The sequence below is a fragment of the Opisthorchis viverrini genome (genome assembly GCF_000715545.1).
Source record: "Opisthorchis viverrini unplaced genomic scaffold opera_v5_197, whole genome shotgun sequence".
NCBI lineage: Eukaryota > Metazoa > Platyhelminthes > Trematoda > Opisthorchiida > Opisthorchiidae > Opisthorchis > Opisthorchis viverrini.
Genome location: NW_008751854.1, coordinates 703,486 through 730,313, shown reverse-complemented (window position 1 = coordinate 730,313; position 26,828 = coordinate 703,486). Strand labels below are relative to the sequence as shown.

At 44.4% G+C, this 26,828-nt stretch overlaps 1 protein-coding gene across 1 annotated transcript in view; it reads left to right on the top strand.

Moving 5' to 3' along the window:
* T265_08024 (hypothetical protein) overlaps positions 1 to 25,601 on the top strand; it is a gene marked incomplete at both ends in the record, with an annotated part of 42,937 nt that extends 17,336 nt beyond the window's left edge. The window contains 5 exons of the mRNA XM_009173711.1: positions 110 to 182; positions 10,806 to 10,870; positions 13,402 to 13,498; positions 14,646 to 14,831; positions 25,416 to 25,601. Of these exons, the coding sequence (XP_009171975.1) occupies positions 110 to 182; positions 10,806 to 10,870; positions 13,402 to 13,498; positions 14,646 to 14,831; positions 25,416 to 25,601 (607 nt within the window). The remainder of the gene's footprint in view (positions 1 to 109; positions 183 to 10,805; positions 10,871 to 13,401; positions 13,499 to 14,645; positions 14,832 to 25,415) is intronic.
* Between the last annotated feature and the right edge of the window lie 1,227 nt (positions 25,602 to 26,828).

The following is a 26,828-nucleotide window of genomic DNA, read 5'->3' as shown; positions in this document are numbered from 1 at the left end:
TTCTCATTCTTGTTTCTCTGAATCATTTTTAGTATACTCGACTAGTTCAAGTTTCAAAAACCACCATGTCTTTCGTTTCACTGATTGTAATACTACCTTTTTTCACCAGATTCCTCTCTATTCACACTCCGGAACTGAGGCTTTCTGTTAGCACCGGCAGAAGCTTAGCTTGGTGCGCCAGGGTATGAACATGTCAATATGTACTAACTTCATAGTGCAAAATGGCATCTTTCTGCCAATTACTTTTCCTCTCCATCGACCTCTTTTCTACCACAATTTGAACCCACAACCGATTGTTTCAGGTATATTTTTCGTTCATAATTTGGACTAAATGAGGAGAATTAGGATAAGAGCGCATCTGTGCTACTGGTTCTTTATTTCTGGTAGTTGAATATATACGATTTTCAGCAGGATTCCTTTCTGGCTTTCCCCTATTGTCTGTGTGGACGACGGTTACACGTGTTGTCACTTCCTCCTCATGATCCAATGATCGTTTCAGCTCCTTTTGCCGCACACTTATGGCTTCGAATTCCTTACCCTTTGAGGACATGTTCGATCAGGCGGTTAAGCATGTTCCGCAACTAGCGAACGATCTGGATACCGAAACTCTTCTGTACTTTTACGCTCGATACAAGCAGGTTAGTTCGTGTTGAGTTGCCACCTTGTCTATGGATTGGCGTCAAATGGTGTTCACAGGACTGATTCCAGTGTTATTGGCATGGTGACAGATCCCGGGTTATTCCCCTTACGGAATTCTCATTGCACGGTATCATTCGGAAGCCTTTCGATAACTTATCTTTTGACGATTGAACTAAGAGTCAAATCTGGATGTATGTATGCGATCGAGGATAAATGATTACCTGATATTGACTTATGCGGTTTCGCTGGTTGAAGGAACTGCTCTGACATTATGTTCAATAGTTTTGTCAACAAGTTGATTCTGCAATGTGCAGTGAGGCATATCCTGATACCCCTCCATTTCTCTTGGTCACGAGTTTTTAGAAACAGTTGAACTACAGTAACCTCTATTCAAGAGAGCACAACGGGGAAGGGTATATTCCTCTTCCTATGTTGGCAAGCGGTTGTGTAATTTTCAATTGGGACTTCGTGCTGTTAGTGAAGCCATTCTATGCTGAAAAGTCGAGAAATATTGCACAGCTGTTTCATTCTTATTGGAACTCATCAGCTGTGCATGTTTCACAAAACTCCAGGGAGTCTCGAACACGCAATTCCCATGCTATTGGTCTGAACGATGAGCCTTTCGGCTCAGTGACTGTGATTAACTCGTACTTGGACAGATATTGCCGATAGGATGTTCCGTTTCTAAAGAACTCCCTCTTGAATAAGACATCTTGATGCAACGTGGTGGACCTGTGTGATGATCGTCAGGCACTGTTATCTAGGTTATTATGAACAACTGGAAACTAGACTGAAGTAGTGGTCCTGAAACCAGGTGATATTTATTTTGTCGTGACAATGATAATTACTGGGACGTAGATAAACATCGAGCTATCATGCTTTGACGCAGCTTCACCCAGTTTGTTTGTCAGCTGTTTCTTGTCCTGTATGCGCGTCTTAAGCCAGATCACCAGGCAAAAAAGAATTACTCCATGATGAGACCGCATAGTGCATCAGCGGTGCGTTTGATGTCGGCCAATTACGGTGTCAGATGGCCCATAAATGAGCAGATGACTTAGAGCATTAGAACAGGGGGATTCCTCTTGGGGAGTAAAAAAAGCATATTCGTAATGCACTACTCATAAGGTTGCTGAAAATTCTTCGACACCCCACGACCGGTTTCGCCCTTTTTGGGGCTCATCAGGTAGGCGCCTGGAAACATCACGAACGGGAGATTCGGATTACAGGTCAGTCTCTTTCGAAACCAAATTTGATTGCAAACGAGTGTATTTCAGTAAATGGAGCAATTTCGAGGACCTGATCGGGATCGGAACGGGTCCGTGCTGTTTGTTACGAGTAGCCCACTTTGACAAAATAATTGGACAACCGAGATCGAGAAGCATGCAGTTATATGCGTGTGGTCTTCGTACCACAAGGTCAAGAGGCCAGTTGAACAGCTCTGGTTTCGCTTGAGACATTGTACTGGACAGCTGAGTAGGTGATTCTGACTGGTATGTGGAGCCGGACCATTGATGTAAAATTTAAGACACCATATAATGGAATGATAAGCGATCTCGCTTCCCACTTTACTGGTAGGTTGTACCAAATCTCCCTTCTTTGATCCCATACTTGCAATGGAGTTATCTGAATGTCACCCTGATTGCAACCCTCCGTATCTCAGTTTAGGGGGCAGCTGCTCAAGATGTGTGTGATTCAGTCCCCAAGCTTTTTCATAACTGGTTGACGAAATTCATCAGCATTCCTACTCAGAATCTAGCCACGTAAGATGTTTAGAATTCTTTGGATGGTCGTTGTTTAATGCAGTACATTTTTAACCGGATGCTAGCTAATGAAAATGTGAAGTATAGCGACGTCTGTGAGATGGTAGTCGGTACCTGTATCTCTATCCTTTTGTTATCATGAGCCGAATACAGCCGAGCTTCGAAGAATACTTGCTTACAAGCTCATGTACGACTCGCCAGTTTGAAGAAGTCCGAATGCGCAATCGGGACGAAGAACAGCGCTACTGAGGATTCGCAAAATCCTCAGTATTTTCTACTACCCTTCTGCGGATGTCTTAGTCAGTGCAATCGCATGTCCAACGATCTGCCTTACTATCACGATTGATATTGTGATAGAAATTGGAGTGTAATTTATTAAGCGTAGTGCATTCAGTGCAAGCACACTGTGCTACTTAGCAATGCACCATTTCATGGCGCTACTGTGGCGTGTTTGCGTCTTGCCTTTGTCCACCCTTGCAAGACTAAGTCCTTTATGGTGGCCAGCACTCTGCCATCAACATTATTCGGTATGGGTGATGATGACAGCCCTGCTGGATGTACGGGGCAATAGAGGATCGACGAGCCCTCATTATCGGTCAAATGGAGCAGGCAATAAGATCCGGGAAAACATTACGAGAAAGTACGAATTAAAGAAAGCACTATGATCAAGAAACTTCAGTTGAGGATCCCCACTGAATCTGCTTTTTCGTTAGTCTTTTCAAAACCCGATCGTGAGGCGTTACAGGGGGTCTTGTCTTCTTCCTGGGTTGGTCATTTTGTAATCACAGTTTTTTGCAGCAATAACACAGCCTCTAAATACTTTTCAGATGATTTTCCTTAAGTGTTCACTAGAGCGCTTCAACTGAGGCTTCAAAAGGCGAGTTTTACGGAACGTTTATTATAAACGTTCTTTAGCCATGATCTATTTTGTGACCCCCTGGAGAGAGGCCACCATCAGAAGTGATCAAATGTTTTCCGTCTTCAGGGTGACCTCTTTCCGAGGGAGGAGGGAGTTCGCCAACGTTGACCCAGCCCTTTAGAGGACACAATCACGAGGATAGTAGGTATATGACCTCTGGGAGTGGAACCATTCGGAAGTTTTTCTTATAGAGATTACAGAACTGTGTTCCTCGTTGATTCCATAATCGCACACACATGGAGTTCTCTGTGGACATCCACTCAACCACTTGCCCACAGTTGGCCGCAATGGTATTGAACAACCAGGCATTTCCTTGGAATGTACCTGTCCTAGTAGCAATCATTTTAGGTTCCATAGAAGAAAAACTTCCAATCTGTTGTCCAATCTACAGTTCATATAATTTCCTAAGGTACCAGAAGACGTCATCTGCGACCTGACACAATATCACTCACTTTTCAGGATATCAGCTGAAGAAAATTGCGTGCAATCGACGAGCCTGGTGACTGCTGCACGGGACCCTCCACGAAACATAGGTTAGGCAGCTGGTGTTGTCGTGCTAGGATGAAGTGAAAACGTATTCAGTGTTGAATATAATGGTGCAATTGATGGAGCCATAAGTGCTGTTCTTGGATGGATTATCAGTCCACTGGAATCGTACACTTTGATTTACACCCTAATCCAGTAGATGTGCTTGAGGTATCAATTAGATACACTGGGTTCGTGTTAATTACCGTTAATCTCGTGTTTATAATAGGGCAATAGAAATGGCGCCACACGGGGTTCATCGTAAACTGTTGCACAGTTAAGTTTGTTGTCCACAGTAGTTTAGCGACAATATATGGCGCCGCGATTGTCTCGGATTAAGGAAACAACGCGATGTTCAGGTCACAGCACTGCATCGCATCTGTGGTAGTGCAAAATGTGAATTTCCAACAATCCTACCAAGTACAAAATATGTCATGTGTGAGTTATGATTGAAATGGAGGAACGCAGCTGTCCAAAATTACCATCTCTCAGTGCCGAACCATTATTATCATTCGTATTATTATTATTATTATTACTTACCAGCTAGGCTAAGCATCTTATGAATCAGGAGGAATAAAACTTTCAAAGCCTATGACCACTATTATTCTTGCTCTTGGAAAGTATAGAACGGCTTCCGTGTAACCTATTTGTCAGGTTGCTTTCTTCATCAGTTGCTTCCGCATGCGGATACTTTTCCCATCTGTTCCCACGGTCGAACCTCCTTCTTATTGTACTTGGATCTCGTAGTCAGGCTACTGGACTAGTCGCGCATACTCAGATTACATTGGGCTAAGTCATCACGAAAATGTAGCGCGAGTGCACCAAATGCTGACCATGATACCACTTGTCAACTAATATTTTCTGGCAGCCTGTTCAGTAGAATACAGTTTCTGGAATAGCACCTTTGTGTTCCTACTCCTCAGTAATGCTGTTAACAACCAGATGAGTAGGTGCCACTGAAAACATCTCGGCATCGACGGGATACTCATACAACGAGCCTAAATGCTTAGATCAACCACAAGTACTCCCATTGACTTTATCGCCAGAGTTTCTCGACAAATAGTATGCTGCAGGCCCAACCAAAATACTTTAAATTCTTCTGGTGTCTATACGTACATCAGTATGCATCGTCAATTGTGTTGAATATGGCAGTGGAATACCAGTTGTGGCATGTTGAATGTACAGGTAACAGCGTGGCTCTTTTGAATCCTGACAAGGTGGCAGTATAGCCAATCGGATTGGGGTACACAAAGTCAATGTGTAATCTTAGGGTTGCATAGGACGGATACGTCTATAGCACAATGGCAGTGCTTTATCTTATTTCCAGGTCGGAAAACTGAGGCAAGATGGCATGAATGTTTATGCCTATATCAAGGGAAGTAAAGAGGACTACATCAGTCTCAGTCCGTGGCAACCGTATTACACACCACACATAATGCTATATTTCTGGTCAACGTTGTTTGGCTAATCGTTGCGAATCGTTTAGGGCATCAAAGCTGCGTAATTTGGAAGCATGGCTGTGAGCTTTCACGCGCCTTTGAACATCGGGGAATTCCAGATTTTCCAAGACTTGGCTTAGCAGATTCAGACTTTCGCGATCTGAGCTGTACACAGTTTTGTTCACACGTTCGTCCAATTAGTGAATAGGTCGTCTCGACGTGTGACACCGGTCCGTGGTACTGTAGGGATTTCTACCTGATTTTGAAGCGTTACGGTAAAAACGCTGGCTCAATCGTACTTTTAAGTACTTTTAAGTACAACAACAATCTCAACGAAAAAAACAAGTATTTGGCACTAATTTTACTGTTTCCACCGTTTATAGTCAGAAAGTACGGATCAAAGTGGTGTATAATTCATCGGGTCGCACAATTTGTTTATCCGTAGGGATGTATAAGCTACTATTTGTTATTGTTATTTCTATTGGTTATTGCCACAGTCCTATGGGAATCTTTAATCGGGAGCTGTTGAAATTCGGTCTGGTATTTAGAAAGTCGTGGGCTGAAGCGATGCTCATTAAACGGAAGTGGTTGGTCCTAGGGAAGCACCCCTGTGCGTGTTCCGTTTGGATCGGGATTCTTCAGGATACGAACGTTGAAGTTCAGACTGTTTTTGGATTCAGAGCCGACCCACTATAAGGGTTTTTATGCATTAAGGTTAAAGTTCAGAGCGTTGATGGCATTTTAGTGAGATGTCCGAAAACCTCTATTTCACGGTCACCATATCGAAGTGTTTCGCAGCAGTCTTCAGTTTGTTTGGCCCAGTAAGTGTCGCCCAATCCAGGTCGCAAACTATGACGAATCCGTCGTTTATTAGGAAATGATGCTGCGTAGGTATGGCGCATGTGCACAGAGTCTACTGTTATCACAGAGTATCTTAAGGGAAGGTCGTTGAACTGCATCTCAGTGACCCACGAAGTGACACTACAATAATTCATGACGATTTTTGAAATTTCTTCGCCCCTACCATTGTTGCAACTGAAACGATATGGTTTGACGAGACTTGCTCTGCCATTTTTATTCGAATTCTGAATACCTTGCTTCCCCGCTTTAGGCTTTGGAATTCAAAGGTTATCAGCATTACTCTATCGGAAAACTGAAGCGAGGTTGCTATGACTCCATGTCATGAACCTGCAGTAATGAGAAGCATATGCATCTAATTCAAGCTTTTGACTTGCGGCTGCTTGGAAATTCCGTCCCACGGGAAGCTCTCAAATCCCCAATAGTTTGTGCGAACTGACTGGATGCCAGTTCCTAGAGCTTTCCCGCCCCTGCATCTGAAGCCCCTTACATCTGAGCCGCAAACACTTCGGTGGTAACCCGTGAACCATAGGGGATATTTAATTTGCAGAAAGTTAGGAAAGTTTTCGAACCTACATATGCAAAATATCGTGCCTGCCTTCTTGTCACTCCGTCGAGGGTTTTGTAAACCATGAACCACATTTTGGTAAAACTAACACACCTTCGTTAACGCCATAGCTATCATCAGCAACAACAGGGCTGTCTCGCGCATGTCCAGTCAGCTCCGCCATTCCAGCTGATTTCAGCTACCAACAGACATTACTGAGTAATCCATGGGTCTGTTTATTGCGTTTGTTTTTTGGTCGAATTAGCTCAGTGGTTAAGCCACGCTGCTGCTGGTCGGAATGTATGCAGTTCGAACCCGACCATGTCTTCTTGGTTGCTCCCGTCTGGGCTTGTACATTCTGGTAGTGTCTCAGCCTTCATGCTTCATTCGGATTGTATAGCAGCTCTGCATGCAAAGGCTGCCACAGCTGACTGTTTATTTTATGGCTGTCGGCGAAAATCACAATTTTGGCTTTGTTACTTTCATCTAATTTATAGGAAAAACAGTGTAGCCAGTTGAATCGTGTTTTGTGTGTTTGGGTTTGAGCTACTTGCTGGACTAGGCGACCCTTCCCTAAATTATGTCCCTTCTGCAAATTATCGTATCCCTCCGGGTTTCTGATCAAGATAATTCATCAACTTTCTATTGTTTTTATAGACATTACTATCGGAACAGTTGCATTTGCTTTGGATGTTTGTTTGCCACATAAAATTTGCATTTTAGTTAGATTTCGTTACGTAGTAAACATGAAAGACTTTGACCTGATCTTTAGGCTGCATGACCTTGGCCTGACCATTCGGGTGTAACCTTGCCAGGATTTTTTGAAGTGTAAGTTGGCCAACTATACTGCGTGACTTCACCGAAGCGGTTAACACAAGACTAGTTAGGTTTTCAAAAGCACGGTCGGCGTAAAACTTATTTTGACTTGCTTTGTGATTAGTCAAAACGGTCTCAGCCACACAATCCTTTGGACTGGGGTTTGTAATGTCCAACTTATGGGGAACTGCCTACGGATTGCTATCAACCTATCCACACGTAGCCAGTATTTACCCGCCCATTTTCATGCTGTGATACGTCCCAGAAGTGTTTGGTAATCAACCCTCGAATTTTGTTTGTCAACCAATTCTGAAACGGTGACGACTTTTCAGTCGGTTCCAAACTTTTCTGTGTTACATTGTTTTAATCCCTTGTCAGGCTCAGGTGAACGCACCTCATGCGGCCAACCGCAGCTATAAACATGCAAATTCTTACGCGTTTTTTTTAGTGTGAATTCTGGGGCTATCTGTTTACGCAAATTCTTACGCGTTTTTTTTAGTGTGAATTCTGGGGCTAATCTGTTTACCCTACCTTCGAAGCTGAACACTCATCGTTAGTTGAAATCCTCGTACTAGGAGGTCGGTTGATCATGGTTAGTGAGGACCAGTGAGGGTGCATCATGCCTCTTGTGGTTGCTTCCTTTTATGCTTTACTAGTGCCATATGTATTGAGTATAACAACACCAGGCCTATCGGCCAAAATAAAATATTAAAGCTTTTTCTTAGAGGAGCACTGTTCCTAGTGTTGCTGAAAACTGTTCGACCGGTTCCACCCTTCTCGGGGTCCCTCAGATAGACGCCGTCCATAATTATCCCCCAGTCTTGCGTTCGACTTGAACTCAAATTAAACGCAATTCGTGAATTGCACTCATTTAAAAACTAATTTGGTTTTCACCGTGCAATCAGCGGAGTCCCAGTTGAATCATTCTTATGAACCTCAGTTACTGATGAGCCTCAGAAAATAAGAAATCTGTCCTGGGCTATCGGAGAGTTTTTGGAAACCCTGAGTTGTGTTTTTTTCAGAGAACCACACTTGGATATCTGAAATATCGTGGGAATGAATATTCGGAACAACGAATGAATGCTTTAAACTCAATACATCAATTCACCTGTTTTATGTAATGGACTTTTGATTTGTAAAGCACTGTGTGCTCATCACAACCTGGGTTTACTGAAACTGCGGAGCCATACTGCTTAGTGGGCTACATCCAGGGCTGTCATACCCACTTGCAGTTGTTTGGAAATCAACCGTAATCGTTTTTGGGGGCGTCTTGTTTCTACAGTTATTTGCAATGTGGTTAACCTCTATATTGGCAGTAAAGCCATCGGTCAGATGGAATCGCGTGCTGTCGCCTTCATCTGATCTGTCAGGAACAAGGCAAAAGTTATTGATAGCTTCAAGACTGTGTATCCTGGCAGGGTATGCGACTCCAGTTTCGTGAGTTGGATGGTCATTTTGTAAAAAGTCGAACATCAACGTTTCGTATGTGAGCCCAGCAAGGTAGGTAGTCGTTAGTGTGACTTATGTCTATTGACTCACAAAGCATATTTATGCGCAGAACTCGTATTATGCTGGATGTCGGCATGAGGCTGCATGCATGAATACTCTACTCAGAGATGATGATTACTGTACCTTTGAGCACCCTGTTGACCATAACAAAGACTTTTTACGTCACTGCTGTTAAGGATCACATTTAAACGCTATTCTGTTGTATACTTTGTGTGTGTAATATCATTTCAACCCAGACTACTACTATGGCCTGCACACGCTAGTTGCACTTTGTTTACTGGTTATTGTAAATGACCTGAAAGACCAAATTTGTTGGCACTACTGTCCATCGAGTCCAGAAATTAGTCTGTATCTACGTGTATGCGCATGTGTATGTCCTTGTGTGGATGTGATATCCATGTGCTTAATAGGCGAACTGTTAAAAAAATTGGTTAACAGATTTCCAAGTCATGTTTCACTATAGGCTAGTATGATTCGACGATTTCCTCGAATAAAGACGATCATATACTGCTCATCTAGCAATGCAAGTGGCCGCTCCGAAACCCCACTCGATTCAACCTAGTTTCAGGTGAATATTTCTCGGTCATCCAAAATTGATTTAGCACAATAGCCTAGATAGAGGAACAAATCAGAAGGCCACAGTATGACTTTGTTGCACTATGCATATCAACATATACCCGTGAACAGTTCATCCACTAGTATTTACCTACTGGCCAGCGTTTTTGTTTCTTTCTTTCCCGCTATTCTTTAAAATGGGACGATATAACGGACAGTCCTGGAACCTCTGTGCGCAGTTATGTACTAACAGATTGCTAACTGTTAGTACACAGTATTATCTGTTCGAATCTAGTGGCTGAATGATTTTGCACCTATTCGTTACAAGTTTTACAGTGAGGGCTCTGGCGGGGCTACCTCTTTAGATGGCACAGATTTCCGAGGCGCTGGGTGTTTGCTTCGTCAGCTTACTTACCACAGACGCGCTACACATTACGCTTATGCTATTGGACTTCGCACAAGCTTTGTCACCTATCTGCTGTCCAAGTCAACAGTTGGTGATCTCTAACGCCACCAATATGCTCCTTGCGTGACTTTCATCTTGGTTAAGCTATCAAGATCTCACAGATACCTAAAATGGAATAATACATATTGATGTTAATGGGAGAAGTATTTCATAAGTTCTGAATGGGACGGCCAGATACACCGACAAACAGATAAGCGTCGGTGATCTATTAAGAACCCTCTCGCTCATTAAACACGTTCTACTGACCCAGCTATTGTTGGTGTCTTAACACGTCATACTTATGCATTCATACATTACGCCTTATGTGCCGGAAACCACTTCAAGAACGGTAAAACACACCTGGGATCACAATGTTGCTTGCAAGGCTTGCTTAGAAACCATAGATGCAGATCGGCCCGACTGCCACTAGGAAATTCATGAAGACAGCTTTTGGGTCGAAAACCCCGTGCTAATTCGATTTGCGATTATTTAGAGATTGTAGCTGGGGAAAGAATATGAGCCTCAATCTACATGAGGGAATATTATCACCACGAACCGACTCCATTATTGTGTAACCAAGGAAATTTTGGATAAAGACCATCCTAATTTTGGTTGAGAGATAGCTGCTAGCTTCCAGGAGAAGAATGAATTTCATGCTTCTCGAACCGGGCTAGTTTTCCAGTCCATTCCACTCGAATGATATGTTATTTGCCTTAATTGCTTCCGGCTGCATTCCTTCCCTTCCAGTTGATTTTTCATTCAGTTTTTTTCATCATTTTCTCTGATTCATCAGGCGACCGTGGGACCGTGTAATACACCAAAACCAGGTTTCTTCGATTTCAATGGGCGCAAGAAATGGTACGATTTATCCTCACGTTTATGCTAACGACAGTTCCGTGTGGGAGGTTGTATTTTCCAAACAGTTCCATGTAGAGTGTGTCTCCTTCACAACAAGTTAACAGTAATAAGCCATTGGAAACTGTCTTGGCCCAGTGGCCTATTTCTCATGACTGACGTGCACGATTACAAAGTCACATTAGAGATGGGTTCGTTAGACAGGGGGCGGCTTCATCACACTTCGAATGTGTTCTGTCGTGCAGCAGCGTTCGGAGCGTAATCGCAGTTTCCGGTGTCCATTTCTTAATAGATAAGGAATGAACAGTCATAATTGCGAATTCCAAATACGAAATGCACGGTTATTTTGTGAGAACTAAACGAATTGGATGGGGTTTTGTTTTATCGGTTCACTTGTCCACACAACAAATGGATAGCCACCTGATCAGAAACCGGTTGAATTGGACATTTACATTGGCTCACATTAGTATAATCCCTAGGGATGTAATTTGTGTTGAGAGTCAATTTGTGTACAGAATCTAGGGGTTTTTATTCCGTTGATGCCCAAGATATAGAGAAAGTATTGGCCGACTTGTATTCCGTACGTTCTGAATATCGAACTACTCCACATAGTCGGTATACTACTGTCAGATCTACGCAGAGGCCGATATATCGCCCTGCATATCATATGTCACGAGCTGTCATCAAAACATCCGTCACGTTTTGGAGCATTGCCAACTCCTTGTCTCCGTAGAGTTGTACCACATTCCCATAGCTTGGCGTCCCAATATCGGTTCTTTATCGGTTCTTTACGAAGGCTGTCATAAACGAACCAACAAGATCGTAGTTCATAGTTGAGCAGTATATTGGATGAGGATCAACAGCACTGTATGACGAAGCTGTAGGTGAAGTGAGGTACGAAGACCAAACTATGGTGTTGGAAGTCTCCTCACTATGGGATACATTCATTTCAACAACACATCGAAAAAGAAACAGTTTCGACAATCTCCAAATTTTCAAAGATGTGAATATCGCATTTTGTCCTTGCAAGGCAAGCCACAAAGAACATAATATATCTGGAGTTTATTTTCCTGAACTGTGAGTCCTCCCTGACAACATAATCCTTCATTGTTTGGTCAGGGATAACTTAACATTTACAGCATAATACTTAAACCGAGCCAAAACGGTCAGCGCATGCGCGGTCAGCAGGTGTGTGACCTTGACCTTATTCTAGTTGAGCTAACCGGACCGACCTCAACTCATCTGAAACAGGCTGACACAACAGGTGGTAGTTTATGGTTGGACGCTACTCCGGCTATGGTAGGCCGATGAGATTTCCATAAAACTGCAAAATAGTTAAGGTTGTGTGCCGCAACAAACAAGGGAAGAGCAATCGGAATATCGTGGATGTGTATGGTAGTTTGAACTAACGAGTTAATCAAGAACTAATGGTGTAAAGGCCTACGTTCTCAGGGGAAGACGTTGCAAGCAAGTAAAGGTCTCCTGTTGGATCTTGAGGGGAAATCAAAGAGTGGAGAACAACTTTCACAGTCTCACAATTCGCTGTTTTCCCCGTAACTTTAACAGTGAATTCGTCTGGTCTTGTCCACCCATTGAATTCACATATAAACTTAAGGTTTTTGCACCTCTGTTAAGTCCTGGTTTTGTTTTGAACTGAACCCCAACTTGTGCAAAATCTCGAAGCCATGAACTGCCCAGGTGATATCGAGTGATGCTTCCAATAAGTGTCATTGATTAAGCACCAACCTGGTCATTAAGTGGGTAGCGAACCCTCAGAATTTACATAGTTTTGACCGTCTTTTAGCTCCCTGGAGTGGAATATTGATGACACTGGCACCACTGTGTGACAACGATCCAAAGTAAGGGCAGTGATTGCAGTTATTCTAAGCCTAAGGCTAGATTTCCCACTTTTATCATTGGAGCAATATACAACAATTAAGCAGGCAACTCAAGCTATTTTATTTCAGTCGGACTGAAATAAGTCTGACTTGTCACATTTAGGACAGGTTGAGGCCAGTTTATGAAGCATGGTTTGGCCTCCTCATACTGAGCTTGTTTCACTGTATTTCTGCCTGTGCTACGCGGAAGGATCAGGGTACTCTATAGATGCAAAGTAGTTTGGTGTTGAGCCCAGGGAAGTTCGTAGAGTTTTCAGCAGCCTTCTGAGTAGCATATCACTTCTGCACAATATGCCTTGATATCCTGACTACTGAAACGCGAGGCAGCCACTATTTTAATACATTCATTTGGAGGATCCCATAAACAAATGATTCATTTGAGTCTTCTGTGAATACCAAGTTAGTTTTCAAACGAGTGCATTTCGTGTTCAAGTAGAATAAAGGGTTGATGGAACTCAGGGAATACGCCTAATTGATGGACCTCAAGAAAGGTGAAGCTAGTAGTAGGCTGTCCACGATGTTTCAGCAGCCTTAGGGGTAATGTCATTAAACCGCTGATGTTTACACTATGAATTTCTGATGAACGTCCACACGCGATCTGAAATGATTGGATTCCCTGTTTACTTCTTTCTGTAGGCAAGCGTGGTCGGATCTGGCTGATATGTCTGAGGACCAGGCCCGTCGAGAATACGTTTCAAAGCTGTTTGAGGTTGACCCGTCTTGGGATCCTAAGGTATGCTGTTGGATATGAACTGAATTAGTAGGTTGGTAGTAGCAACTTGTACGTTTGAAGCTTTTGGTTGCATTTGTGATTTTTTTCAACTGGTGAGGCTGTCATTCACATGTTTGTTTCAAGCAGGCACATGACAACTTGGTCGCTTGTGTTCTGTTCGAAATTTCGGACATTCACGTGTAAGCTTCGGTTACTGAGTGCTTTGTGTCCCTCGCCATACCCCCTCTTCCTTGTGGGGTCTTTTCCTCAATATAAGATTTATCTTGGCCTCAGTTGGCTGCCAGTTGATGATTCTTAGTTTGCCCGCATTTTTAAGACGTTAATCTCCTGTATGCAATTTGAGACTTGGTGTGTATTTTGACAGGCTCTTATCACTTTAAGCACGACATTAGCCGCAAGACTTGTTTTATGTTGTTAGGCCCTATTGACTAATACACACTTTTTCATGGTGCTCCACAGAATTTTCTTTCACACTGGGAAATTCGCATGTTTTTGAAAAAAAGCAAAAGGATGGGTGGTGAGTCAGTAGCAAGTATGGTGAGTTACTGACTCAAATAGAGTAAGCCACTGTTAGACTAAATCTGTTTCGCATTGAGGTTTGTTCCTATATATTGGTGAAAAGCTCATGGAAGTGTGCTCCTCTCTTTCCACCTGAGCTTGGGGTTTCGTCTGCCAGGTATTTAGACTACTTAATGATCAAAATTCTTTTTAATTCCGTTCACTAAGCTTATTGCGCGTTGCATTCGGGTTCCCTGAGTAACTAGTACATATAAAAAGGATGCAATTTTTAGTTATCTAGTCATTTCTACTTCCGTTGCGTTAGGACGATAAGCAGGCGGAACGATAAGAGATACCGATTGCACACAACCGCCCATCTACATTGTTTTGAAACAGCTGGATTTTGTACGCTCTCCAAGGAGTGGGTGCGGAATTCATTCTTGGACCAAATTCAAGTTCGCAACTATTTACAAACATGTATGAAACCTATAAGGTAAAGCAGGGTTGTGCTGAGTGGCACGAGGGAAGTTTATGCCTTCGTAAACCGATTTGTTCGCGTTCCGTTGCCAAATAATTTATGTTGAATACCGTCTCTCTTACACATGCCGTGTTAGGATGCATGTTTATGTGGTGAATCTCTTTCACACAGGATCAATCCAACAAATGTGCTATCTATGTTAGCCGAATGGTTTGTTTGGACCCAGAAAAGGTAGATGGGGACTGCCCGGATGAGAGGGACAAACCAGTTTTTCAAGCAGTCAAAGAAGGTAGAGTGGATCTGCTACAGACCATCCTACGAGACTCCCCAAATATCGTGAATGTAACAGATTCCGCAGTAAGTTATTCTAGTAAATAGTTTTTGCTTATGACGAGTCCAGGCCTTGCGCTGCTAGTTTCGCTTCGCAGGCCTTTGTATCTCACACTCGTAGCATGCGTATATTCTGCCATCCAAGTTCTCACAGCTTTTGCGACTTTCAACGATATCTTTCCTACGTTCGCTATCTTGGAGACCGGGTTTCTTCTGAACTTTTGAACTCCATGGCACCGTTTGTTGCTAATGTTTTTGCTCTGTCTTCTAGTTAACCCATACACTGCTCTACTGTCTGATCTTGATCACCCCGGCAGTACCTCAACCCTTCGATGTGCACGGCAAAGATGCACTGAAGGGATGTCGCAGCTGGAGTATTTCTCATTATAAGCAGTTTCATCCTAACCCCTAGACACGTTCCAAGAGTTTTTCCAGTTCTACAGACTCTTCATACATTGATTGCATCAGTTAGCAACCGTGGTTTTCCTCGGCAGCAGAAAGGTTCCAGTTTTCTCTGCCTTGGATCATAGGGTTTTGTTAGAAGTCGGAAATCTACTCTAGGATTGTTTGGAGGCAAGCTACATAAGCCGGATTGCCACTTCTGTTTGCTCCTTGTTCATGAGCGACTGTTTATTCCTTACCACTTTCCCACGAATCCATTCAAAGAATGCACAAGAAAGCCACGGGATGACCTCTATTTCCAGGGACCGAATAAGATGGAACAAATAACTAGGAGAAGCGTAACCTCATTCTTTGGATAGCCGACAGTATAAACTGTCGGCTATACTGTGTTTGAGATACAAGTCTTGTAAGTTGTGAGCTAATTGTCTGTGCAGTAGGTTACGTTTGGTTCGGGCGTCGGATCCAGTGTGAAAAAACATCGCCTTTCAACAGGTGAAAACAGATCGGTCCGTCGTGTTAACTGTGGCATGTCAGCAAAAGACCCAAGAACATGAGTTAGCATGAGGATGCTGTACCAACAAACTATCCAAATCGAAATGTGTGGACAGTTTTTATTCCAGTCATTGTCGATATCCACGGTAAACCAGGTCCAGCTCCATGAGGGAGAGAACTGTTGCATGCAACCGATTACTGGGTTTGGTGCCAGTTTAGCCAGTTTAGTCCAGTGTTTGTCGTTTTTATTTGTTCTGGTAGCGATTTCGCTCAAATCATATACCGGATGTGGTCTTCTCAATTCTAAGTTTTGAAGAGGTTTCAACTGCTCAATCACAAATGGTCTATTCTGCTTGCTGGCCCTTGATTGAGTAGATGTGAGGTGGGTGTTGTCGTCAATAAACATAGGTTCATGAAATAAAACCACATACGATGACCTTATTTCTGTGAGTATATTCAGTACATTCAGTATCGGTACATATGGTACCCGGGACGATGGTACGATGTATGCGCATCGCCTCATTGTATTCAAGACTTGTGCTGCTTCGTGTTTGTGTATGTGGTGTGACCAACTTGTCTAGTGTCACGTACATCATATGACCTTGATAATTCTCGCACGATCGAGGCTTGTTTACAAGTTCACAGCGAAGGTTAATCGGACTCTAGCGGTCAAGCTGAAACGGACTTTCGGTACGGTTTGTACGATTGTGAGCAATCCTTTGAATCTGTGTTAACTGGGTAGTCGGTTCTTCGAAACCCCGGTAATTCAGAGTGACTAGCACGCAAGCGATTGTTGCTTCGAGTGACACATTATCATGACAACTACGACTTCTTCGCTTAGCGATCTTTGAAAGTCCTGCAAATCCCCGCAGGGAGTCGTGGGTCAGCGAAATCGAGGGCAAGTAACACTTTCCGACTATACGTTGAGTCATGATATATTTCCATACTGGATGTATTGACGCAATACAACTCGGGAAAAAGTACATTTTTGATTTGCATTCGGTTGAAGACTTTTTCCACAGTTCATTCACCGAGTATTACCTGGAGGACAGTCCATACATACAAAAGTCTAGTTTGTTAATAACAGGAGACGTTACGCTTATGGTGGCGGTGCCCTTATCTAACTTGCTTAAGCGACCTGTTTGGAAGTTGGAAGTTGTGAGATTTGCGGAAAAACTTTTTTAAACGTCATTCTCTCTCCCCCCCTATCTCCATTGTTTGATTCACGTAAAGGTCAGCAGGTACCTTGTGGGCACAAAGTCAGATTTTTGCCTCCCCCAAATTGACCCAATCGTTCGTGAGCGGAGTTTGACCACTTGATATTCGTCAGTGGATTGGCAGGTTAAACTGAGAAAAATGACTGTAGCAACTTTTCAACGTGGGGCTTGCTTTTTTGACGAACAGCATACTTTAGTGCAAACACTCAGTTTGCGAATTGCCTCAAAGTATTTCAACTTTTCCACAGCAGATATGTAGCAGCATCACACGCTAGGTAGTTCATATCGAGCCAAGCGTGTGAATAGATTGTTACCTGTAGAGGCTCCCTATGTACCCTATTTGTGATATGCCGTTCAATGACCATTCCGAACTCAATGACTCGCAAACAGTTTATTTCGGCTTAGTATTCAAACCATCCACATACGAGACTCCACTTATATTCTTGTATTATATCCGTAATCTGTTGGCCTAAAAAGCACGGAACCACTACCGGTGTGTCATGCCAAAGCGCCCACGCATTGTTCCTAAGATGTCTGGCGAAGAATCAGAAGATGTGAAATTAAGGTCACCTGAAATGTGCAGAATGTCTATGCTTGAACACCTTTTTGGACATCACAACTTCCGAGTCGCAAAGTAGAACAACAAATTAGACTCAACTACGTGAGACTGCCAACCCGATAGCTGTTTTCTCAGCAAAACTGTACCATTCAGCAATTTTGGTATTAAGCAAAAGGAAATGCGCCCCTTTGGTTTAGCAGTTTAAGGGCGGTTAACGCATTTCACGACCTGAAGCAGTGTACGAACGATCATTTTTGTGCTCTAACAGTGCTCTGTTTTGGCCCAGCTTAAACGTGCCTTCTCGAGCTTTCAGCGCTTTGCAGCTGGTTCTAATAAAACTTAACTGGGTTACAGATACTCCGCTTTCAGAAAATGTCGGCGGATCACGCTGCAATGCAACTATGTGAATCTTCCAAAGTTAGAATTCGATTGAAGGTGGATTTTTTGAGTGGTGAATACGCTAATTTCAGGTAACGCGTTCCAAACTCCCGAGCGAGGCCATGAATCCTGATGCATATTGCACCGAGATCCATTTAAGGGGATTCGCGTCTCTGTTCATTCCTATCATAAAGAGACTGGACCTTACCGCGGTGTGATGGTTTGTGTACCTCCGCGACCCATTAAGCTATACTGGAGGGTTTCCGCGCGACACTCGCAAGGTCACGTACCAGTTTGGTCAATGGTTGGAGGTCTGACGAACCCATCTGACAAACCATCTATTCCACACACACACAAATAGACTCATGACACATCGGCCGTCGAGTGGTGCCATCAGCCGGGTCGCCCTATTCGCTGCATATAGCAGGACGAGTAGGCGAAAACAGGCTACTTCTGACGCCTTTCTTTTTTCTCTTTCACATCCTTTCTGTTGCTCTTCTCTCTCCCCAGCACTTAGGACGGATGACTCTGTTCGTCCTGCATCGGTTTTACAATCAACATCTGCGTGTCATCCGGCGCCGACATCCTCAGGCATCTCGAAATCAATCTTGAAGCTACAACGCCTAGTCTATCTGTCTGACTGCAATACCCTCAATCTGAAGCAAGCAGGACAACAAGCTGCTCTTGATGTCACACTGGACTCGCTTCACATTGATGTGTGCTGTGTATCAGGAATAAGAATTCAAGATGAAAGCAGAGTGGTTGAGCTAACCCCCCAAGCACTCTCTGCTAGCTTCCGGCTGCACAGTTCTGGCGTTCCAGAGACAGGATGTGCAGGGTTTGGTGTCATCCTGAGTCACCCTTTGATAGTCAGCTGTGCGCGATTCGTCTGGCAACGTGTGTGAAGGAGTCTCACAAGCGGGCAGTTGATCGCTGTCTTTTTGTCGTGTCTGCTAACGCCCCAACCGACTATAGCTTTGTCACTTGGAAGACAAGTTTTATGATATCCTGAATGTCCTGTTGCGGTTAGCTATGGGCTCAGATATCATTGTGTTTCCCGGAGATCTGAATGCACCAGTAGGCAGGTTTAATGCATCTGAGACTGGATTCGGTTTTCGATACGGATCGACTCAGTACGTACGTACAATTGTTTCAGCTGTGTGCTGACCGCAGACTGTTTCTATGCAGTAATAGCTTGCGGAATAGCCGACGTCATCCGGCCTCATGGTGTTCCCCAACGGCTTGCCGGCTACGAACTCCAATTAATCACATTGTCGTCAATTATTGATTTGCGGATCAGTAGCTGACTGCCGGCCGTTTTGGAGCACATTTTCGGATTCCAGTCAAGCGCTCCTTCGGAGTCTCTTCTCCCTTCGGTTTCCCGGGGTCGAGTAGGGTGCTGACAAATCACTTAGCCACTGATAGAGTGGAAGATCCGTATGTTGGATGAACTTACCAGAATAGTCTTCTAGGTTCTATTCCAAATGCTCTACTATCAGATATGAATTCATACTGGGGCGAGATCGCCACCTGTTTCCACAGTGCTGGGAGTTTTGCTTGTGGCACGGCGCTACCAGGCTCACTCAAGCGCTGGATGTCAAACCGAACAGTGGCACTGTTTAAATCCCGGAGAAATATCCCAACCGGTCCCGAACATAACTTGACGCGACGGAATATCAGACATCAAGTGAAAGTGAGGGTGCGGACCGACCGTGAAGTCTGGTGGACACTTAAAGCCAAGGAAATGGAAGAGGCTCGGGAAGCCGGTAATGCCCGAAGATTATTTCAATCGATCTGCACGACTGGCCCTCGGAAACCTTCTGTGAGCGAAGCCATCAAAGATCAGAAGGGGTTGACCATCTTGCATACAGAAAGGCGCCCCGACCGTTTGGCTGAATACATTGAACAACAGTCATCGTGGCCACCATGTTACAGTTATCTGGAGCCCACAGCTACGTCCCTGGCGCCGGTTTGACGCCTTTGGGTTACAGGCATGATCACCATCAGTTATAAGTACCGCGTGATTGCCGTACAGTGGTTTCGCCTGCCACAGTTTCATTCACCGATGATTTGGCCAGGTTTGGTAAGCAGTCGCATATTGGAGCCGGGAGCTGATATAACTGATGCGTAAATACGGGGTTGTCAGTGGACTTTTAAGAGAGAAGATTGGGCAGGGAGCTTTGCACTGAGGGCAACAACTTAGATGCACGAGTGCCATTCAGGGAGACGGCAATGACAGGCGAAGCTGAGTTTGCTGATAATGGCCTTCATAATTCCCTTCCAAGTCATTGTTTGACCTCACCTGGCTCGTTTCCACCCGTGGTGTGATTGTGTGAAAGGAAGTCAGTCGACCAGCATATGGACCTGCGCAACCTATGCAGTGTGATAAGTTCGTCTATCGCGAGTGAGTTATTTCTTCCGAGTTATTTCATTCGACGTACCTCATCATTGCTGCTCCGACGTCCCTATCAGACTCGGGCGATGCTCAGTGGTCAAACACTGAAAATAATTTGACGTCCTCGGCGCGCAACGGCCAGGTGTCTGATCTATGTAGTGATATGGAGTGCACCTCAGCACTGTAATTGAACCGTTGACAGATAAGCTCATGTCATGGATACACAACAGGTGATGCAGGTCCACAAAGGTTACTCTGGTCTTCCCAATCCGGACAGAAGTATAGTCCTTCGCAAGACCATCGGGGATGATACAGCTACCCAGGTTGACAGATTTTTGTCTGCTACCTCAATTGGCTCGTCCGCAAACATGAGTTGAGGACTCGATCCTACCGAGTCTTGCAGCAGCACTTTACACTTCTAAGGTGTGAAGCGCATGCGAAATTATTTAGGTTATTTAGTGTTTTTTGTATCACCACGGTGTCAGATCCAAGAAGAGCCATGTTGTCTGAGTACTCGATATGTGTGAGCGAACGCCACGGGAGCACTTGGGCCCCACAGATGTTGTAGAGGCTAGTAGTGAGTTTTCCATAATCGGGTCGGTGACGAATTTGAACAGGAAGGGTTGAAAGAGGACAGCCTCGCCTCACACCAATTGATGTAGTGAACCGAGAAGAGATTCCCGTATACCTTCACACTTCTACGAGAGTTGGAATACAGCGTCTTAAGGAGGGTCAATAACTCATTGGGAAGATCTTTGCTCCGCAGATACTCCCACAGGGCCTGACGGACCAGAGGCAGATTTCAAATAAAAAAGACCATCACCGTTAGTTGCTGAAAGCAGTGTAGGTATTCCAGAATCTGACATAGGTTGGAATTGTTGATGCATTCTCTTGCAGGGCGGAGCCCAGCTTGGATTTCACGGATCTCTCGTCCTGTGTTCAGTCAACCTTCGAAGATAGGAATAACTGTCGACATGCTTCATGCAGCAGGCACTTTCTCTTCGTTCCGTATCGCACCATTGAGCTTTCTTGGTGGATCACAAGGGGTTCTCTATCTTCTTTGAAAAGGACTGGATATATACCATCCGGTCCTGATACCTTGTAACGTTGGAGTACCGTTATTGCGTACTTTATTTCTTCTGAAGGACGATTAAGGTTTACATTACATTCGCCCGTATGAACTGTCTCCAGGTGTGTTGCAAGAGGCCAGCTAAACCGTCCTTCGAAGTGTTTGGCTAATCTTCCCAGTCGGCGTTTTTTGGGATCGTTTCACTGATATCTGCATTCCTAGGACCAGTCGATATAGAGCACAACTGTTTCCGGTAGCTAAAGGTTTTATCTCCCTAGATTTCGATGTTCACGAGGGCTCCTACTCCTTCATTAGACTCTTCACTGTTTGGCCTTTGACGGATTTGCGTGCGCCGTCGTACTCATTGCCGGCTAGTACGGATTTTCTGGCATCAATCAGGACTAGCGATCTCGACGATATGCAGTGGTTATTTGATTGTTTCACACTTCATCCACGTGCTCACTAAAAGCACAGTGTTGGTCTACCGTAGAGCTGTTGAGCTAGCTCAGATCGATAGTATTTAGCTATGGTATTTCTTCGAAGCTGGTGGATTGACATACTTCTTGATGACTTGCGAGGGCCTGAAGGGAAACGAACTCTCAGGCCTGCACGCTCCATGGCGTGATCGGAATCAAGTGATGTGCCTCAGAAGGAACGGCACTCTTGAATTGTGGCTCTCCACCGGTAATTGATGACCAAGTTATCCACTTGGTTGCCGCTAAGCCACATGATGTGAATATCTATACTGAAAGTTCGTACTGGCCAGAAACATTTGATGATTACACCACAACTGGAGAAGTCGCCCTCCGTTGCCTGTGCGACGAGTATCGACTCCGAATCGACCGCCCAAATGTGATTCCAAGGGGCTCGGACGACCGAATCGGGCATTCCTATCAGCCGCAAGGATGAGAGTACTAGCGGTTCTTGCTCGACGAATGGGCCCGGATATCTCTCAGTAGAAAGTATCCTTCTCAGCGTCAAAAATGCACTCTATTGGGGTGTACGTCTACACTATAAACGGATACCGTTTTTGATATTCAAAGGTATTGAGCTTGACTGAGCTGGATAACCGAAAGGTGCAAAGACGACTGTTCACTGAAATGCAAACCAGCAAAGCGCGTTCAGTTCTAGGGCTGAGTGCAACTCACACATTATGTATTCTATGAGTCATCGATTCTGGATCATCGGAGTGAGAAATTTGAAAGAGCTGATTTCCACTTTGGCGTTTCAAGATTCATAAACACGCTTGGGTCTTGTGTGCATGTTTCAGACACGCAACATAAATTTTAAGAGAGTAAAAGGTTTCGGCGAGTGTTGCCTGTTTGCGAATTCGACATAGAGTACGGTCATTAAAAGATCCTATGTAGAAGGGATCTCGTGGGTTCAACAAGGTATTTTGTTTATCGATACTAGGCAGCGGGTTACATGAATCACATTGGTCAGATAACTGACAGTCAGGTGACTCAGCAGCGTTTGCTTGTGTGCTGGGAAGGGATTAGGGATGGGCATCGGTGGATAAAGAGCTATTCGGGTAATTGATACTCTCCGGTTGCCCAGGTCGAGAAAGGGGGCTTGATGGAGGTATTCCACCTTGGGCCTTTGACTCGAAGGTCTGACCCAGAAGGCATTGAGAGGATCTAGGGTTTCGTACTAGGACCCTGCCTCCAACCTGTGACTCAAAAGTCTGACCCGCAAGGTAGTGGGCAGTGGGGTTTTCTTTCATTTCCTTTCTCAGAACCGATAACCCAATAGTCTGACTTGCTAGGTGACAGGAAGCTAGCCTAACCCGGGGGCACAGCGAGTAAAGCATTAGTGTCTCTCTCCTGACGCGGCTGCGCGTAACAGATGCCTTTTGAGTGGTACCGGACTCTTTAGTTTCAAAAGTACTTCGACCGTACTGAATAATGTGTCGGCGGTCACATTCGATCGTTGGGGGATCGGAATGTGTGGCTCTCAAGGCCGACCTTTTCTAGCCCTTCCTTCTTCGGGGGAAGGCAGCATTTTTCTGTCCATGAACATGGACATGCTGGTCGCTTGGGAGAAACAACTTACTGGCCTTCATACCCCTATTGCAGAGTACAGTACAGCTTTACCCCCAGACTACGTCGTAGTACAGTTACTCGTAGTACAATGTTTAGTCTGACTGCTCCCTTTTGGCTCTCCTGGCATGGTTGCACCTCGTGGAACGAAGTTCTAGCCAGTTTAGCCCGCGGGAATTTTGAACACTCAAATCCGATCACAACATCAAGGTAGCAGCTTTAGGTCAGGATAGGTTACAGGACGAAATAAACAGTTCACCAGAAGTGCCGTATCGAATTTGGGTAAAAACAACTAAACCAAGGGTTGTCCTCATTATTTACCTTAGTTTAGTGCATTTACCTGAAATCAATTCTGTTGACACCTTATGTCTACAACAGCTTATGAGCGTCATTGAGATGGAGATAAATATCATCGTGGATAAACATGAATTTTCCGAAATTTATTCGACTGAGTAGCCCAAACTTCGTGTCTTCCGTAATCAGTGCACTTATTTGCCGTAGGACGACGAAATTATAGAGACACCGTTGTTGTGGCACCCTGCTTATGACTGTTTGGCCAGTTCATAAATGCTGTGGTCTACGATGGGGCACGTTTTGGTCGCGTTCAGTCACTCAGCGACGCAAAAAGTTAACCGGTAGTGATTTCAGTTGAAAACTTCTCTGAGTAGTTAGAGATGTGAGCAAGACCTGGTTGTCCGGAACTTGATGTCTATGACTACCAAGTTTTGGGAGTTCGTCCATACAGCTATGGAGTGAGTGCGCGTATTCTTGATCGTCCTAACGCACAACATTGGTCACCTCTTAGGCGTGCATTGCTCCACCTTTCTAAAAGGGAGGAATTATACGCAACTACATTACACTTGCTAATAAACAAATAAATGTAACAGATAAAATTTGAAAGGATCGGTGACATTCGGTTCTGTTCTGTCTTGATTGTTCAAATCGCTTTGTCCCATACCGCTGTGGGGTCTGCAGTTTACCGATGTGGTGGCAGTGTGGTGCTCAAGGTTTTGCTCCTGAATCACCATGAATGATGTCATATTCATCCTCCGCTCTTTTCATGTGGTGGGTGATGTAGCCACTCTGAATACTCGGAGTACTTTGTATTGTTTGGTCCAGAGACGGTTCAGAAATAGACCCATGTGAGCATTTATCCAAATTGATTACTTCCCAAGTTATTCTTAGGTATTCTAAGCACCTGCGATTCAAGGATAGGAATTTTAGTTTAGTAATGAACAAGACGAAGTTGCTCGAAATCGAGAATATCTTGTGAATCAAAGCATGAACGTAGTCTTCCAACTCAATTCCGTCGGTGAACAGGAGCTTCTGCGACAGCGATTGCAGTTCTCTCTGAGTTTATGCATTTCAGTTTGCCTCTGTTTAAATTTTGACAGTGAATCGTGCCTGATCGGACTCTTGGACCAGATTACCAACTTCCTTTCACGTTACTTGTCCGTTCTACTCATTATCCATGGTTGTCTCAGCAAAGTTTTGTACACTTGTCTGTCACACAGTTAACGTTGATAATCACACAGCCCGTTGTGACCGGTACTGTTTCCCAGACCTGCACTGAACGTAATACGTAGCAATAACGTTAACATGAGGAGTGGGTGGTGCCTACTTGGTTGACCTCACTCCGCAGTACGATCAGAAGCTTTGACAAAATCACTTCAGGCATACAAGTGTGTGTTGCTCGCAAACAAGAACGCACGGAGCATTGTGTAGTTATATTTACTAAAAGAAGACCTTGTCCCACGCCTTCTCTTTTCTGCCCACGTGCTAATAAAAAGAAATGCGCGTTTCGGCATCCACCGTGGGCCTCCTCGATGCGTCTTTTGATTATTTGTAATCCATAACACGTTTGTTTCGTACAAGCTACACTTTCTCTTGATGAACAAACTACCATCAAGCCTTGTTTCTCCAAGGCAAGGTTTCACCGTTAGGGAGCGAGAAATGATCCCCTTCGACGGTTTGGTTCGTCTCTCTAAAGAAGTTTGTTGGGAGACGAATGACCGTATACTGAAGCTGTTTACCCACTTTTGTCGATTACTTTTTTTCAGATGATGACACCACTTCATTGGGCCTCTGATCGCGGATACACAGAAATAATCTCCACTCTGCTTGCTCACTCAGCAGATGTTAATGCTAGAGATAAGGATAACCAAACTCCGCTGCATTACGGTAAGGCACGTTATTTCCCCAATTACAATGCTCCTATCTTGCAGCTTGTGCTTGCGGTCACTTGAGCGGTGCAAAACAGCTACTGCAGGCCGGTGCGGACCCTAATGCCAAAGATGCTGATGGCATGAGTCCCTTGGAGCTAGCTGAGGACCAGTTCCGATCCGAACTAATGTCAACCTAGGATGCATTTACTTTCCGGTTCCTTCCCTGTTTTTTTACTGGACATACAAATATTTTTGAAATTATCTGTTTTCGTTTATCTGTCACTTCGTCATACCAAAATGCCGATGTGCACTGTGATATTCAGATTGCTCTTCCACCGCCTGTGAGTTTTACCCAGGTCATGTAGGATTTCGCCTGATCCACGTATCCAGGTCGAGGCAAAAATAGTGATTGATACTGTTCTCACACCCGTCACACTTGTGTAACGCTGGAATGGTGGAGTAGTTAGGTCACTAGGTTTCTATTGTCGAAACTACTGGCCAGTAAAGCCAGTAGTCGCAACTTTCTCTTCTGTACTACCGAGTTCCAATTCTGGAGTTGATGGTTAGCACAGAAGTCTTCTTCAAGAGAAGGTGCTGCGCAAAAATAGAGTTCTTCCCGGGGACATCTCTTCTAAGAGGTGGATTACTGCGTTTTGCTGGCGCTTCATTCTTTCAAACAATTCAGCCCTATTTTTTCCGACTGACCGACATATCGGTCGTTCCTACGGTCAGAAATTCTAGGGAGGCCTCTTTTCTGATCTGGATGCTTTCTTTCACGTGTGATGTGACTTATCTCGAACTGATCGCATAAATATATACTAAGGCAGTTACGAACAGACGCCAGCCAATCTATCTGTGGTGAGTCGACGCAGGGATCAATCGAACGACACTGTCTGGGAACAAAATAACTGTATACACGCCTGAGCTATTTGCCCGTTTAATTAGCTGGGCCAAGGGCTTATTAAGAGAGTCATTCTCCCAGACTACCAGCCGCACCGGGCGCCTAAATAATGCGCACATTAGATTTGTGAAATTTTTTTCCGGATCACTCGTTTTAACCATATTCCTCCGATTCTAACACGATGACCATGGTCCTGTCCCTCCAAATGAGAAAACAACTGGATTTAAGCTTCGGTTTTATAGGCACCGTCAGTAGTGTAGACGTTTGAACCATGAACTGGAAAGTCCCGACAGGTGGGGGAAATCGGTCAATGTAACCAGAAAGTTGCTGAGTTGTACTTGGAGTTTTCAGCGCTCAAAATGAGAACGTTTTCACGTGCCTAGGCATAATATCTCAGGTTCATTAGG